This window comes from Carya illinoinensis, chromosome 3, assembly GCF_018687715.1.
Source record: "Carya illinoinensis cultivar Pawnee chromosome 3, C.illinoinensisPawnee_v1, whole genome shotgun sequence".
Taxonomy (NCBI): domain Eukaryota; kingdom Viridiplantae; phylum Streptophyta; class Magnoliopsida; order Fagales; family Juglandaceae; genus Carya; species Carya illinoinensis.
The window spans coordinates 26,411,176-26,428,334 of NC_056754.1; the positions used below are offsets into that span (position 1 = coordinate 26,411,176).

The 17,159-nt window shown below is 34.9% G+C and overlaps 1 protein-coding gene across 1 annotated transcript; it reads left to right on the plus strand.

Annotated features, from left to right (window-relative positions):
- Positions 1-434: 434 nt before the first annotated feature.
- Positions 435-3,238, plus strand: LOC122303969 (ethylene-responsive transcription factor ERF054-like). Its single transcript, XM_043115972.1, has 2 exons — positions 435-765; positions 856-3,238. Exon 2 carries the CDS (start codon positions 1,068-1,070, stop codon positions 2,457-2,459), a length of 1,392 nt encoding a protein of 463 aa, XP_042971906.1. The 5' UTR covers positions 435-765; positions 856-1,067; the 3' UTR covers positions 2,460-3,238.
- The last annotated feature ends 13,921 nt before the right edge of the window (positions 3,239-17,159 follow it).

The following is a 17,159-nucleotide window of genomic DNA, read 5'->3' on the forward strand; positions in this document are numbered from 1 at the left end:
CTTCCATTAAAAAGGATGTTATTATACTTTTTATAATAACTATATTATTTAAAATAATATTACATATAATCGTAGAATATATAAGAATTGTATAATTGTTTTAAAAAATAATTAGATTTATTATGAAAAAATTATTTTTTTATGTAGATCTTATATTTACTTATTTTTTTAAAAAAAATTATATAGCGCTCGTACATTTTATAGTTATAAATATTATTTCTTAAATATTGTGTAAATTAAAATATAAATATATTTTATATTAACAAATATAAATAACCAAGATTTTTTTTCCTGTAGAATAATTTAATAATATTTCAAAGGAAAAGAGGAATTGGAGTGGAAGCAACGAAAGTAAAAGGAAATCAAGCCGCGTGGGCCCAAACAGAGCCAACCAACCACAAGACTTATAAAAGTTCTCTCTTTCTCTCTCTATATCTCTAAACGCAAAAAGGTCTCCACAATCTTTTTCTGCTCTCTTATAAACCCCTCTTCCCATGTCTCTCTTTACCTCACTCAGAAGAAACCTCTAGCTCCTCTGCTTTCACCTCCGAATTCTCTCCCATTCACGCCGAAGGAACCCACGCAGACCCTTCAAAAACATCAACGTCTGACTGGGATTTCTTCTTTCTTCACAGCGAGCTCGCTCTCTCCTCCGTTTTTCTGCTTCATGTTTGGAGATTTGGGATGGGTTTCTTGCACCTAAACGCTTTTGGTATCCGATTCTGTTTTTGGTTCAGTCGAATTAGTTTTTGAAATCAAAACCAGGTTCCAATATTCGTTTTTTTTTTTTTTTAATAAAATTTCCTTGACCATATTTTTATTCGGTGACTAAATTTCCGTGCTTTTTGTATTTAGGATATCTATTCTTTCGATTCGAAGAGGAACCTGTTCTGATATTTACTTACTTTGGTGATCCTCTGACCCATCTCGAATTCTCTTCAGTCATTTCTATACATAGAATTGTCGCCAGGTTTTCCTTATCGGAGCCTTAAGGGAGCGAGTCAGGGAGAGAGCAGAGCAGAGCGAATACATATTGGTTTGGGATTTTCATTTGTTTTTGGTATCCGATGGCTTCTAAGAATAGTGGCAAATCCAAGATGGGTGTTGATGAATCACAGAAGATGAACCAAGATTGGGAGATTGACAAAGGCAAGGATCTTGATTTTAGCTCTGAGAGATGGCGATGGAAGCCCGTTTTTGATGATGCTTCCATGTCGAATAGGCCTCTCAAGAAGATCCGAAGCCCGGAACGTCAAGACCCAATTATGTCTTCTGCTTCTTTATCTCACCAACCTTCCTTTTCAATTCCCAGCTCTCTATCTCCTACTTCAACTTCCTCCGTCACTCTTTGTCCCCCTTCAAGAATTGTGTTTCCTTTTGCTTTTGATGGGTCTCAACAATCTTTTCAATATCCCCACCAATTTAGTGCAACTTTGCCGATGTACCGCCCACCACAGCTGCAAGTACCCCAAAATCAGCAGGACATGATTTCTTTCACCTCAAACCAACAACACAACATCGCTTATCCGCCGTTCTTGGGCGGAGACGCCGCGCTGATGCACCCCCAGCAACAGCAGCACCTTCTTCAATATTGGAGTGATGCATTGAATTTAAGCCCCAGAGGAAGGATGATGATGATGAATAGGTTGGGGCCGGACGGTAGGCCCTTGTTTAGGCCTCCGTTGCAGCCCTTAAATACAACCAAGCTCTATAGGGGTGTGAGGCAACGACATTGGGGAAAATGGGTCGCTGAAATCCGTCTCCCTCGCAATAGGACTCGCCTTTGGCTCGGCACATTCGACACAGCCGAAGATGCTGCCTTAGCATATGATCGCGAGGCCTTCAAGTTGAGAGGCGAGAATGCTAGGCTCAATTTTCCTGAGCTCTTTCTTAATAAGGATAAAGCAGCGTCAACAGAACCTAGTTCGACTACCTCTTCTCCCTCAACTCCACATGCAAGTTCAAGGCCAAGTCGGTACTCGAAGCAACCTGAACAAGCTCCGGAAGGCCGTGATTTTCAGGCTTTGAATATGGAGATGATGCCACCACCACCACTTCCACAGCCACCGCTACAGACTCGAGAAGATAATCCAGACAGTGATTCAGGATTGGGGTCAAGCGAGGCTGCAGCGAGTGATGAAATCCAGGCTATTGCATCAGGTGCTGATGTAGGTGAAGGTGTTTCAGAGTCACAGGAATTAGTATGGGGAGATATGCAAGAGGCGTGGTTCAATGCAATTGCAGCAGGAGGTTGGGGGCCGGGTAGTCCTGTGTGGGACGATCTGGACACTACCAATAATCTACTGTTGCAGACACAGCTTCCCTTTGCTAATCGGAATCAGCAGGAACTCAATGATTCTGATCTTCAGAGGCAGCAAGAGAACTTAGCCTTGCCCTCCTCCTCCTCCTCCTCCTCATCTTGTCCAATGAAACCCTTCTTTTGGAAGGATCATGATTGATTTATTAGATAATCATCATTAGTGGTCGAAACCCGTGCACACACCACATCCACAACCTCCCCCACCCAGGCAGAACTTTTTCACTATTGGTCCTAAGTTATGGAAGGAGGATTAGATAGCCTCCCAATATCCTTCTACTCTTTGCAATTTGCATTTTAGGAGAGTTTAGTCGAGTCCCACCTTTCCCGCTCACTGGTTGCACTTTTTTCACAAAACAACCTGTGATTCCATTTCGAGGTTTCCTAACTTTCATAGGATCTTTGAAGCTTCAAAGTTCAATCCATCTTTGCTTTAACTTCTTCTGCAGTTAATAAGCACTTCCCCACCTAATTATACCTTAGATTCTCCCCACTCCATCTGCTTCAAAAGGCTGCATATTTTTCCCGGCCTTTCAGCAGTGGCAGTTCAGCTCATTCCTTGCGTGCCAAGGCTTTTAATCCTTGTTGTAGTAGTCTCATGCGTGTCAGTAGACTGTAGGCATTGTTTAGCAGTGATGTTTTAGCTTTTGTTGTTGTCAAGGACATGCAGTAGTTGTAGTTGATCTAGTGCTGGACCGGCACAGGAGACGGTTTTGTGATCTCCCTAGTTGGCCCGTCTATCAAGAGCTTTGTTTTTCAGCTCGGAAGATGGAATCAGTTTGTTATTTTGTACATTGAGTAGTTTGTCTTAATCGTACCATTGTAATGTTAAATTCCCTTTTCTTTTTCAGTAGTAGTTGTAATGACAGATCAAACAATTTGCAGCATTCTGATTGTCATTAATGTATGGGTGATATTCTACTTTTCTTTGTTTACTACTTCTGCTTAGGCTTGTTGATTTAACCTCACATTCAGTACGATTCAGAATGTTCGACGGGGTTCCAAATATAAAGCTTCGAATTGTTTGTTAACATGTTGTGACCTTGGGAGTTCTCTAGCTGGTTTTTCCTCTTATTACTGGCAGGGTTCTAATACCATGACAGAAGTCAAGACTCGTGTTGGATGGTCTATCAATTTAAATTTCCTTCATATTGAGCCTTATTCTGATTCTGATTGAATGGGGTTGCTAGAGTTCATTGCTGGCTGTTTGGAAGGACATAGTTGCAGCAAAGTCAAGGTTGGGTGTTCAGGTTGGCCATGTGTACACTGAGGTCAGCCAAGTTGTGGATTTGCTTGCAAAGTAAGGTGGTGAAGGGATTTCAAGACTCGATTTGGATAAGACTCAGATTCCAAGAGTTTTAAGGGTTTCTAAACTTTGGAGAGGCTTGGTTCTCTTATATGCAATGCAAATGAATCTGCTGTTTTGATATTTCCATTCACAGAAGAAAGCACTCTACTCCTCCGAGTAAGCTTTGAGATCAGAAAATCTGAGGTTGCTGTGTTCTTTGATAGAGAATGATCATTTATAACAAGAATAGACTCATCTTGACATAAAATAATTATTTTTATAGGAATAGCTGGCGATAAATAAGCAATTTTCTAAAAGAAACCACCCATAAACTATACAAAATCAATATCTCACAGCATGATGTAAACAACCTACATAACTCATATTCATTCCATGACATTCATGGGGTATTCCCAGGTTATTGTAGGAGTGTTGTTGCCCAAAAGAACCAACAGCAGCTCCAACTTGGCCAGTTTCTGGAAAAAGAAGCTATCCTGGTTGGAACTCAGTTGAAAGCTGGTATTCCAAGGCTAAGAAGGAAGGCCAAAAGATGAAAAAAAGAAACATGCACTCGTCATAGCATATTGTGTCACAGAGTTGGTAGCTTTTTCCCGTCCATCAAGATTAATGTTAGAATATTTTCAAATGATTAAATTCTTTATTTTTTCTAATTAATTTATTATAATATCTGAATTTGAACTCCGACTCCATTCTCAACCATATATTTTAATCAAATATTCTATACTTGATTTATAAAAACAAGTTCACAGTAGTGACAACTAGCCGATTACCGAATACCAAAAATGTTAATTAAAACCTGCATGGTTTGGTGGAATAGAATCTCATAATGGAGAGAGATGATAAGCCTTCCATTTTCTGCAGTTTTAAGAATTGTTTATCCCATCTTCAAACTCCACAAACAGATAAGTAATCAGGGATCAGCACATACTCTAAGACAAGCTTCCCGCATTAATTTTGTACAATTATATAAACATTTCGAAATAGACCCTTGACTGTATGGGTAAGGTGGGGCCTGTCGCCGTCCCATGAGATCACTCACATTTCTTATTTGTGACGGCAGAATAACGATGAACTTGATCAGAACAAAGACATATTTTAAACATAATTAGGCCATGATAAGACTTAGAAAATAATTCAGTACGATTAAAAAATGAAACAATCTTGGATGGGCTTGCATGTTTTTATATTGGGATATGGTATGGTTAAGTATATAGAATTCAAGATGGATGTGACTACCATAATATACATATTATTCAATGTAATTTGCATTTTTTAATATCATAAAATTCAGCTGCTTCTCCAAGTTCTTGGGGGCATAAACTGGACATCCAGCCAATCTTGTTCATTCAAGAACATGAAAATGATGGCCAGGTGAACGTGTAAAAACTTGGACCATGTAAACTTCAAACTAAAAAGGAGAGAGATGTCATATATAAATCTTGGGTCAAAAGGGTTCCAGGAGCTTATTAGTTTTTTTTAAATTATTATTTTTAATTAATATTGTGGAAGTGATGGATTTCTTTATTCATCTTCGAACTGTTAACCTCTCTCACGTGGTTAAATTCCAACCTCGCTCTTTCTTAAGAGGAAAATATGTTGGAAAAATATTTCGGTTAATAAATTATATATATATATATGCAAATGCTTTGTAAACTAGAAAAAATGTAAAATAACAAGAATAAATTAGAAAAAGAAAACCTGGTATTGAGGCACGTTATGATGGACGCTTTCCTTGTTTGTTTTTAGAAAATTTTTCATTTCATTTCATCTCTTATCATTATTACAACTTTTTTAAATTCTTATACAAAATAATATAAACAATTTAACTTTTTCAAATCCTTAAATAAAAAATAATATTAATCAAATATATTCTAACAATATTTTATTTAATTTTTAACTTTGATATCAACTAATCTCATCTCATCTGTAAAAACAGATGAGGTATTAGACTAGATTCTGCCGCCTCCAAATTTAAACATGCACTAGACTTCTTGACAGTCTACTCTCAAGATAAAACAACGTCGGTTCCCGTTAATTTCCTTGTCAGTACACATAAAAGGAGATTCTTGAACCTAATATAAAATAGCCCAAACTCAAAGAAAGATAGACAAAAGGAGAAAGTGTTTATCTAATTTTGTAGAGATTTTTTTTTTTTTTTTTTGAGTACTTCAATTTGTAGGTGGGGTTCTCTATATATAGAGAATGGAAGTGTATATGTGAAAAGTCACAACTGGAATGAAATGACACTTATGAAAAGTCACAATTTATTTAAATGAAATGGTACTTGTGAAAAGTCACAACTAAAATGAAGGAGCACTTGTGAGAAGTCATAACTTCTCAAATATTAGAGAATACATTGAAAATGTTTCTAATTCACCAAAAGGCACGACCCTGTGTTTGGTTGGCAAACAGTTAAGGCTCCTATCCCCAATAAGCATGCATTCGTTCAAGTCACCATGGCACATTTTCATTTAAATCTAGACAACCGAACCGATACATTAAACAATGATAATGGTTCATATTTTTTCTTACTTAACATTAAATATTTTAATCATTTTAAGTTTAAAAACCAACAATCCCCCACTTGATTAAAATATTTTAAAAGACCGAATAGAACTAAGTTTTCTTTGGGCTATATACTATGTATCAATAGAGGTAGTTTGCGACTTTGAACGTCTGCTAGCATGTGTCTATCTGAAAGATCCATGGTGAACCAAGCTTGAACCAAAATCTTTTAACTCAGGCTTCTCCGCACCACACACTTAGTACGACATATATCAGGTTTCTTACAAGGCAGTGCACCGTATCTTAAATTCATGAGCGCTCTAAGGAATAGGCCAATTACCATAGACTGTGGCAACAGAGTCACACTTACATAGGTGAGTCCTCTAAGGGTACATGCAATTCAATATCTCACCTTAGTCTTGGATTCATTTAAAGCATTTCGTTTTTCCTTTGCCATACATTTGTAGCACTCACACTCTAGGGATGGATCTATAATAATATTTTAATAGTGTTATACAGTCACTCAAGTAGTTTGTTCTTCCCATTGAACCTTCTTCTTGGGATCTCTAGTTAGGAAGGTTGGGTAGCCGCTACCAGTGACCTAATTAATGGGCTTCAATCCCATCCCCCTTGAGGTACGTATAACCTTCGACTTTGTCAGTTCTTTCATCAAAGGATCCTCTAGGTTATCTTTTGACTTTACATATTCCAAAATCAAGTATTCATTCTTTGTCAGGTATCTTATCGTAGAATCTCTAATATTCAAATGTCTCCTCTTATGATTAAAATATTTATTATTACAAACACTTATCACAATCTGATTGTCACAAAGAATAGAAATAGCTGGCATTGGCTTTTTAACTAGTGGAATTTCTTATAATAAATTTTTAAGCCACTCTACCTCATGTCCGGTAGTATCCAAGGCTATTAATTCAACCTCCCTAGTAGATCGTAAAATTACAGTTTGCTTGGAAGATCTCCAAGTCATAGCTGCTCTACCAAGAGTGAAAATATATCCACTTGTTCCCTTACGATCTACAGTGTCAGTTATCCAACTAGCATCACTATATGCTTCTAATACAGTGGGATACCCAGAATAATGGCTACCATATGTCATGGTTCCTCTCAAATATTTAAGAATTATGTCCAATACCTTCCAATGAGAATCATTAGTCCTATTAATATATCTGCTAAGTCTACTCATAGCATATGAAATATCAGGTCTGATAGAATTATATCTAGGAATATCTCAATTATGACACAGGATCCCCAAGATTCTTACTTAAATGCAAACAAGGACAAGAGGAATACTAACAGGTTTGCATTTCAATCTTTTTAAGAATCTTTTCAATATAATGAGATTGATTTATGCTAATACCATTACAATATCTCATTAACTTAATACCAACAATTACCTATGCCTCTCCCATGTCTTTCATGTCAAAACTCTTAGATAGAAAGTTTTTAACATCAAGAACAATATCTATATTGGTACCAAAGATGAGAATATCATTAACATAAGGACATAGAATTATGCATGCACCATCAACTATTTTAGTGTATAAATACTTATCAGATTCATCTATCTTGAAATCATAAGATAAAATTATTTCATCAAACTTTTGGTGCTATTGTTTAGGGGCTTGCTTCAAACCATCAAGAGATTTAATAAATCTACAAACTTTTCTTTCCTATCCTGGAACCACAAAACCCTCTGGTTGATCCATATATATTTTTTCTTCTAGATTGCCATTAAGAAAAGTGGTCTTTACGTCCATTTGGCAGACCTCAAGTTTATGGATCGCAACTAAAGCAATTAAAACACAAATTGTTCTTAGTCTAGTAATAGGAGAATACGTATTAAAATAATTGATACCCTCTCTTTGTATAAAGCCTTTTGCAACCAACTTAGCTTTAAATTTATCAACAATACCATCAGGTCTCAATTTCTTTTTAAAAATCCATTTACATCTAGGAGGACAATCACATAAGTTCTAAGTGCCACTAGTCTTGAGAGATTCCATCTCATTATTTATTGCTTCTTTCGAGAAAGCGAAATCAATGGAAATCATGGCATCTTTGAAAGTCAAAGGATCTTCTTCCACATAATAAGTATAAAAATCATGTACAATATCCTTTTCTTTTCTTGCCCGTTTTCCTCTTCCAAGTTCATTTTCTAATCCAGATGAATTCTTAGGATTAGATATAATGGTAGGTTACCTACTGGTGGAAGGAAAACTTACTGTAGGTAAAGATCCTTCTACTTTATTAAGATCTTTCTACTTTATTTTTGAAAGGAAACAAATCTTCAAAGACTGTTGCATTCCTAGACTCCATGATGGTGTTTGGATCAATACTTTTGACTTCTGATTTGATAAGCAAAAACTTATAATGTAGAACTATGTCTAGCATACCCAATGAATACTGCATCTACTATGTTGGAACCTAGTTTCATATTCTTAATTTTTGGAACATTAACCTTTGCAAGACAATCCTAAACTCTAAAGAAATTAATATTGGGTATTCTACCCTTCCAGAGTTCATTCGATATCTTGTCAAATCCCTTGAATGGTACTCTATTTAGGATAAAACAAGATTCAAGTATTGCTTCTCCACACTATTGCTTAGGTAGGCTGGAACTAGAGAGCATGCATTTAACCATACCTGCCAAGGTTCTACTTTTTTTTTTTTTTCTTTTTTTTTTCAGAAACACCATTGGATTGAGAAGAATATGGAGCAGTTTCCTCATGTGTAATACCATTCTCCTCACAGTTTTGAATTAATTGATTAGAGGAATATTCACCTCATCTATCAGACTTGATAATTTTAATCTTTCTCTCAAATTGGTTTTTGACTTCAGTTTTATAGACGACACATTTACTAAAAGATTCATCTTTTGTTTTCATCAAGTAAACATAATTGGAAATATCATTTATAAAAGTAATAAAGCATTTATTACCACCTTTAGAAGAGACACCATTTAAATAGCAACCATCAATATGAATTAATTCAAGTAGTGATGAATTTCTTACAATAGATTTAAATGGCTTTCTTGGCCGTTTCGATTGAACACATATTAAACATTTTTCATCCAAATCAATAGGAGTTTTAGGAATAAACTCTAAATGTATCATTCTTTTAACATTATGATAATTAACATGGCCTAATCTAGCATGCTATATTGAAGATGAATATGTAGAAAATGCAAATTTACTATTAGAATCATATTTGTCTACTATATTGTTTTGAACATTATTACAAATAAACCATCACTCACATAACCTTTCCCCACAAATGACCCATATTTAGTTACAATAATTTTATTGGATTGAAATAACAATATGTAGCTTGCCCCACCAAGTAAAAATCCACTAATTAGGTTCCTTGTCACTTTTGGTACATGAAACACTTCTTCTAAAGGAAGAGTATTTCCAGACGCTAGTTTGAGTTTAATTTTCCCTACTCCAAATACTTGTGCAAAGGTGGAGTTACCTATCGTAGCTTTCATGCCGCTTGTATCTTGATATGTTGAAAAAATATTGCGGTTAGAAGTGACATGTACATTGGCTTCTGTGTCTACTATCGAATCAATAGCACTACAAGCTAGATAAACTTGAGGACTTATGGTTACATACCATTCATCAGTTTCAACAAAGTCAGTCCTGGAAAGCACCATATGAGCCTGTGGGTTAGGTGATCTTGGTTGTTCATCACCTTGGTTTTTCCTTTTCTTATAGCGACAATTTTTTGACAAGTGACCCGGTTTATTACAGTTAAAACAAACAGGTCTTTTATCATCTTTGTTGATATAGGACTTTGGTTTTAAATTGTTTCCATAACTATTTTTACACTTATTGAATTTGGACTTCTAGTGTAATGGGTTCTTATGTGTTTTATGGTATTTTACAATATTTGCTTTAGACTGCAAATTAGAAACCAATGGTGGGACAGGATCATTTTTCAAGTGTGGTTCTTGAATCTTAATGGCAGAAATCAAGGTTTCCATGGCCATATCTTCAATCTTATGCTTAAGAAATAAGCCAAAATTCTTCCATGAATGAGGCAACTTTTCTATTGTATAAGCAACTTGAAGACGCTCGGTAATACTCATTCCCCATTGGCCCAATTCGTGATAAAGTATAGTTAACTCATGGGCTTCCTCTACCATAGATTTAGAATCATCCATCTTAAAGTCAAGAAATTGCAGTATACTTATCCATTTCGGCATCTTATACACCATATATATATTTTTTTTATCAAGATCATTCCAAATCCCTTTGGCAGATTTAATGTGTAGGTAAACATCAAAAAGCATGTCACTTAAATGATTTAAAATCCTACATCTACTAAAATTATCTTTTTCTACATATGTTTGCAATTGAACAATACATGCGGGATCATGTAAATCATCGGAATGATGATCATTTTCAATTACAAAATATAATCCAAGCATTGTAAGAAAGATTTTCATCTTTTCTTGCCAACGCCTAAAATTGACTCCTCAAAATTCTTCAGGTACAATTGGTTCATTTGAAGTCATAGTGGTAATCAATCAAATAAAACACACCTTTAGTTAACAAAAAGGTTTCTACTCTAAGATTGTTGGAAAAATATTTCGATTAATAAATGATATATATATATATATATATATCGATGCAAACACTTTGTAAACTAGAGAATATGTAAAGTAACAAGAATAAATTAGAAAGACAGAATTTGGTGTTGAGGTACGTTGTGATGGACACATTCCTCAGAGTAGATTCTGTCGCCTCCAAATTTAAATATGCCATAGGCTTTTTGATAGTCGACTCCAAAGATACAACAATATCAGTTTTCATTAATCTCCTTGTCCATGCATACAAAATGAGATCCTCGAACTTGAAATAAAATAGCCAAAACCCAAAGAAAGAAAGACAAAAGAAGGAGGAAGTGTTTCCCTAATTTTGTAGAGATTGTTTTTTTGAGTACTTCAATTTGTAGGTGGGGTTCCCTATTTATAGAGAATGAAATGGCACATGTGAAAAGTCACAACTAGAATGAAATGGCACTTGTGAAAAGTCACAACTTATTTAAATGAAATGGTACTTGTGAAAAGTCACAACTTCTCAAATATTAGAGAATACATTGAAAAGAAGGAGAAGAAGTTTGAACTTATCAAAAGTAAATCATAAACTTTGTGGCGTTCCTTCTTGTAATCTGGGTTCTTGAGACAGATTTTTCAACGGGTCTAAATTTTAATATAATCTAAGTTCTTGAAACGAGTTCTCAACGGGTCTAGATTCTCTATCCATTGACTTGATTTTGGCTTTCTTGTATGGGTTTTCAAATTGATTGTAAGTTTAAGAGATTCCAATTTCACGGGTTTATATCATTTGGCATTCAGAACTTGGTTTCCAATCAAGTCTGATTTTATATTTTAATTCTTGCTTACTTATATAAAAAAAAAAAAAAAAGCAGAAATTATCTTCTTCCTAGGGCTTTCAAATTTCTCAATGTTTTCTAGGGTTTCCTTATTCTTTGATTAGGGTTACCAAAAAAAGGGTGGCTGCAAAATTTCTTCACTATTCTTAGTGCTACTGAAATTATGTTCCATTAGGGTTTTTGTGTTGTCCGAAGTTTCGTGTTCTTGAGAATGCAGTATATCACTTGTTCTTAGGGTTTTTGTGTTATTGTGATCAATAGCTGAAATTAGCATTTTGTCAATTGCTTATTCTGTCAATTGTGATCAAATCAGTTAGTGAAAAGAAAAAAAAAAAAATTCAAAAAAAGATTATAGAAATCCGAATTTCTTTTATTCAGCCCCATCATCAAAGGGGCTGCATTTCTATTGTCATTTTATTCCTTCCATGTTTCTCTTGTTCTTATTTCTTGAACCTAATTACTAGTTGGGATAAAATAAGGTTGTATTGTATTAATTGAGTTTAATTAGTTCTTAAAGAACTTGAGTGAGAAAACTCTTGAGGTAAAAAGCAAGAGACTGTGAGGTCATTATCAGGAAAAAAGTCAATTAAGAGTGAAACATGAGTAGAGTGCCATTATTCAAGTGTAAACACGTAAGGGAGCGTGTGGGGTCTTTGTCCACTAACATTTTTTTTGTGTAACACATACGATATTTCATAAAAATGACTCATCACTAAGGAGACGACATATAACTCCTTTGTATTGCAGGCCATGTAACAATAGTTTGAGTGGTTAAACATGGTATTAGAGGAAGTGAGGGAGAGAATAGATCATCAAGACACAATGATTAGAAATATGCAAGGTGGGAAAGATAGGAGAAGACATGAGCCTGGAAAAGAACATGAGTATGAAGATGAAGGAGATTGTGAGAATGAGGAAGACTTAACATATGGAGTTGCGTCGATAGATAGAGGAGTTAGGCGTGAAAAAGGACTTGAGGGGAATCGATGGGGTTAGGATGGTCATGAAGATAAAGACCTTGGAAGCATCAAAATGAAAATATCACCTTTCTAAGATAGAACTGACCCTGAGGTTTATCTAGAGTGGAGAAAAAATAGAGTTGATGTTTGATTGTCATAATTACTCTAAGGAGAAGAAAGTGAAGTTAGCGGTGATTGAGTTCACTAATTATGCTATTATTTGGTGGGATCAGTTAGTGACCAATATGATGAGGAATTATGAGAGGCTTGTAGAGACATGGAGAGAGTTGAAAGCTTTAATTGAGTTGAATTATTGCATATTTTATACATTTAGAACCAATATATTTTAATTCTTTCATTACATTATTATTGATTTTATATAAAAAAATGGCTAAAAGACATAAATCCGAGTTGTGATTTAAATTGGTTAATAGCATCATTTATGCTTAATTTTAGAATTTGTGATTTAATTGAGCAATTTTTCTTTATATGCATAACATATTTTTTTAATATTTTATTCTTCTTATTTTATTTTATTTTATTTTTGTTTATATGCAGTCATGGGCCAAAAGAAATGGAGGGTTTTGACCTATTGAAATTCACCCACACTGGAGCCCTTTTCCTTTGGAGTTGATGCAAGACAGCATATCCTAAAGAAAAGTTTTTTAGATTTAGACACATGTGGGCCCAATTCCTTTTGGTTTTGACGGAAGCTCCAAAAAAAAAAAAAGTAGAAGAAGGAGGAGGAGGAGAAGGCTTGGCTTTCAGTTGGACGCACAAGGACTTTTAGTAGAGGCCTTTTTGGGTTTTACGGAAATTCACTACACCATGGGACCCATAGGAATTATTTTCTAGGGGTTTTATCTCATATACACATACTGCACAGATGGAAACGAGAGACGAATTGCAGCGCTGCATTGAAGAACTCCTTGGAGTCCAACTGCTGCTATAGTCTAGCCTCCTCCATTGTTTTCAATCTCAATTTTCATCCATTTGCCTTGCTCTTTTCTTTCCCTAATCTCTTTTAATTTTAATCTGAATTTTATGATGTAATTTTGAGATTTTTAGTTTAGAAACATTTGATTTGGGATATTTTATTTTCAGTATGTTTAGCTTTGATGTCGTTATTTTTTTTGCCCTTTTAAGTTTTCATTTAATAGTGATACAATTGCTATGGATTGATTTTAAGAATTTGTGATTTGAATACAAGGATAAATCCTAGAATCTTGATTTTGGGGTTTTTCAATTTTTAGCTTATATTTTATCAATTACTTTCTAATCTAGTTTAATTCTTGGCTTAGTTTTATTAATTTTTTAGTTCTATTGCATATTAGATTGATTAAAGATTAATTAGGACTTAAATAATTTTTGTTTGATTATTTAATTTTCAGATTTTTGAAGATTTGTTTAGCTTAGTTGATTCATTGATTGTTAATTTCAATTTTTTAGTCTTATAAATTTCATTTCAACACTAAAAAATCTAAAAATATGAATCTAGTCCATGACTAGTGTCCTTTTTATTACACTCTTCCACTCATTGCACATATCACCACTTTGATTTCTTCTTTGTGAATATTTTTACCTTTTACATGAGTTTGATTTTAAACAACTTTCTCCGAGGAGACAATCGAGAAATTTTATTCCTAATTATTACACTACATCCTTTTGTAGTTGGGATAGCCTTTGCACTACTCATTTTTTAGTGAGTCAAGCTCTCATGAGGCAAAGATTTGTACCTAGGTACTACTATAGAGACCTCTACCAGAAATTAAAAAAATCTTACATAGAGGTCTAGGAGTGTGGAGGACTACTATAAGGAGATGGAGGTGGCTATGATATGGGCGAATGTATAGGAGGATTGGGAGGCCACTTTGGCTAGATTTTTGTGTGGTTTGAATAGAGAGATAGCCAATGTGGTTGAGTTGCAGTATTATGTAGAAATAGAAGACATAGTCACATGGTTATGAAGGTTGAGTGGTAATTAAAGAGGAAAGAGACAACAAAGTACACTTCAGTTTCTAGTACTCCTTGAAAACCAAAGTGGGAGAAAGATGATCAGGCTATAACAAAGGCAAAGACCGAACCACCTAAGGGAAAAGATGAAGGAACTAGCAAGAAACCCAATGAAGCATCCCATCCTTTGAGAAATAGAGATATTAAATGTTTTAAGTGTTTGGATTCAGGGTACATCACTTCTCAATGTCCAAACAAACGTGTGATGATTATGCATGACAATGGGGAGGTGATGACGGCAAGTGAGGATGATAGTGATGAGATACCCAAGTTGGAGGATGCTAGTGATGATAATGGAGTAGAATACTCCATGACAAGTGAGTCCCTTGTTGCCAGGTATGCTCTCAACACATAAATTAAGATGGATGATGCAGAGCAATAGAGGGAGAACATTTTCCATACTAGATGTCATATCAATAGCAAGGTATGTAGTATGATCATTGATGGAGAGAGTTGTACTAATGTTGCTAGCACTACTTTAGTTGAGAAATTGATTTTACCTACCTTGAAACACTCTCGACCATACAAGTTGTAATGGTTGAATGATTGTGGGGAGGTTAGGGTGGATAGACAAGGGTTTGTTACTTTTTCCATTAGAAAGTTATCAGGATGAGGTGTTTTGTGACATTGTGACTATGCATGCTGGCCATATCTTGCTGGGGAAGTTGTGCCAATATGATCGGAGGCTGATACATGATGGATTTTGTAATGCCAGTCCTTGTGGTGGATTCTTTAGAAAATGATTTTAAGAAAATAGACAGGAATTACGATTCCTTTTGAAATTTTCTTTCCTTTCGTATTAGGATACAAAAGACTCTATGTTTACAAATAAAACTTGTTTTATTAATTAAAAAGCTACAATAAAAAATATTATATTTCATAATTAAAGTTTCTCGTACAAAATATCATGCCTAGGCTTTCATGCTCTTCCCCTTGGGCTGTGCCTGTCCTGACACGTCATGCTCATCTTGTCCCTGGGAGGGCACATATTAAAACATATGTCCCTGGGAGGGAATATACTAAAATGAGTCGATGACTCATAAGTACTTCATACAGTTAAAATATAACAACATATGTTTTCAGTTATGCATTCATCATATCATACATAGACATTCGATTCATTTTAAAATATTGCGAGGTGGGGGTTTTCTTTAGAAAAAGTTTTCTTTCGTAAAACAGTTCCCCATGCCTCGTTGCCTTCATTTCTTATACCATCTTTTCATGAATACATCGTTTCATACATACATGCATTCTTTCTTAACATGCATTGATGACTTGCAAAATTTCGTATTGCAGATTTTACAAGATCGCTCGAGCGGAGGCTTTTGGCCGCTTGAGCGAATTCAGGTAGATTCAAACGCTTGACTGCCGCTCGACAGTGAGTTCGAGCGGGTTGCTAGAAAACAAAGATCGCTCGAGCAGAGATATTGGCCGCTCGAGCGAAATCAGGCAGAGTCGAACGCTCGATGTGCGCTCGATAGGACGCTCGAGCGAAATCAGGCAGAGTCGAACGCTCGATGTGCGCTTGACACCCCGCTTGAGCGAACATCATATTTTGACAGATCTAGGGTCTTCTGCCGTCACACCATATAAAAGTGATTTTTTCACTCTATGGCCGTACCTTTTGACTGGAGAACATTTTTTGGAACAGAAAAACACAGCTAGAAGGATTCAAATTATCTGTTTTGGAATCATACATGAGCACAGATGGGAGAAAAGCATTGAAACATTTCCTTGAGTTTTTGAAGACGAGTTGCGGCTGCGAGGAGTATTTTTCAGCGTTTATTTTCTTCCAATATTCTCAGAACAATTATGGTGAATTCGTTTATGTTGAATTCCATTTCTAGCATGAGCTAAATTTTATTTATTCTAGGAAAACGATATAACCTAGTTCCGAACTATGCTTGATTGTCTATGCTAATTTAAGGCAATTCTCTCTTTGTTTATCTTATTTATTCTGAGTTTATTGCTTCTAATTAACTGACCATTGATTAGATGATATTTAATCTTGTGGTTTGCTAATGAAAGAGGGAATCATAGAGTAGATCTTGAATATTTCAACATAGGAAAGTATAGAGATCGAAAGACTTGTATGAACCTATGTAGTAATTAAATCATTGGTCTTATTGCTTTCTTGCTTTATTAATTTGCATATTCTTGTGTGAATTGATGAACAAGAATAATTTCCAATTGACTATCGAAAGAGGCTGTTGGATGAATTAGAGATTTGCTAATGAACAAAAAGAATTAAATTAAATTAGCTGGATGAGAAAAGCATAGTGAAGAATTAGATAAAATCGATTTCCTAGAAGTTTTCTTTCCCATTAATTTGATCTTCGAACTCAGTTTTATTTCCTTTGCTTATTTCTCTTTGAGTTGATGTGATGACCCGCTTTTACGTATATTTTCACTGAAAGGTTGTTTTTAATTTAATTAATATATTGGTTTATTTATTTTAAATTATTGTGTTTTAAATTGATTTTTAATTTATTTGATGTTGCGTTTAATTTATTTAGTCGTTTTACGGTTTTTAATCTCGTTTTCGGCGGATCTGTTTTGGTTTCTAGAGTGAGGACTGGACCTCATTTTTTTCCTCCATCATTTCTTTTCTCTTTTTCCCTTTTCTCTTTTCTTT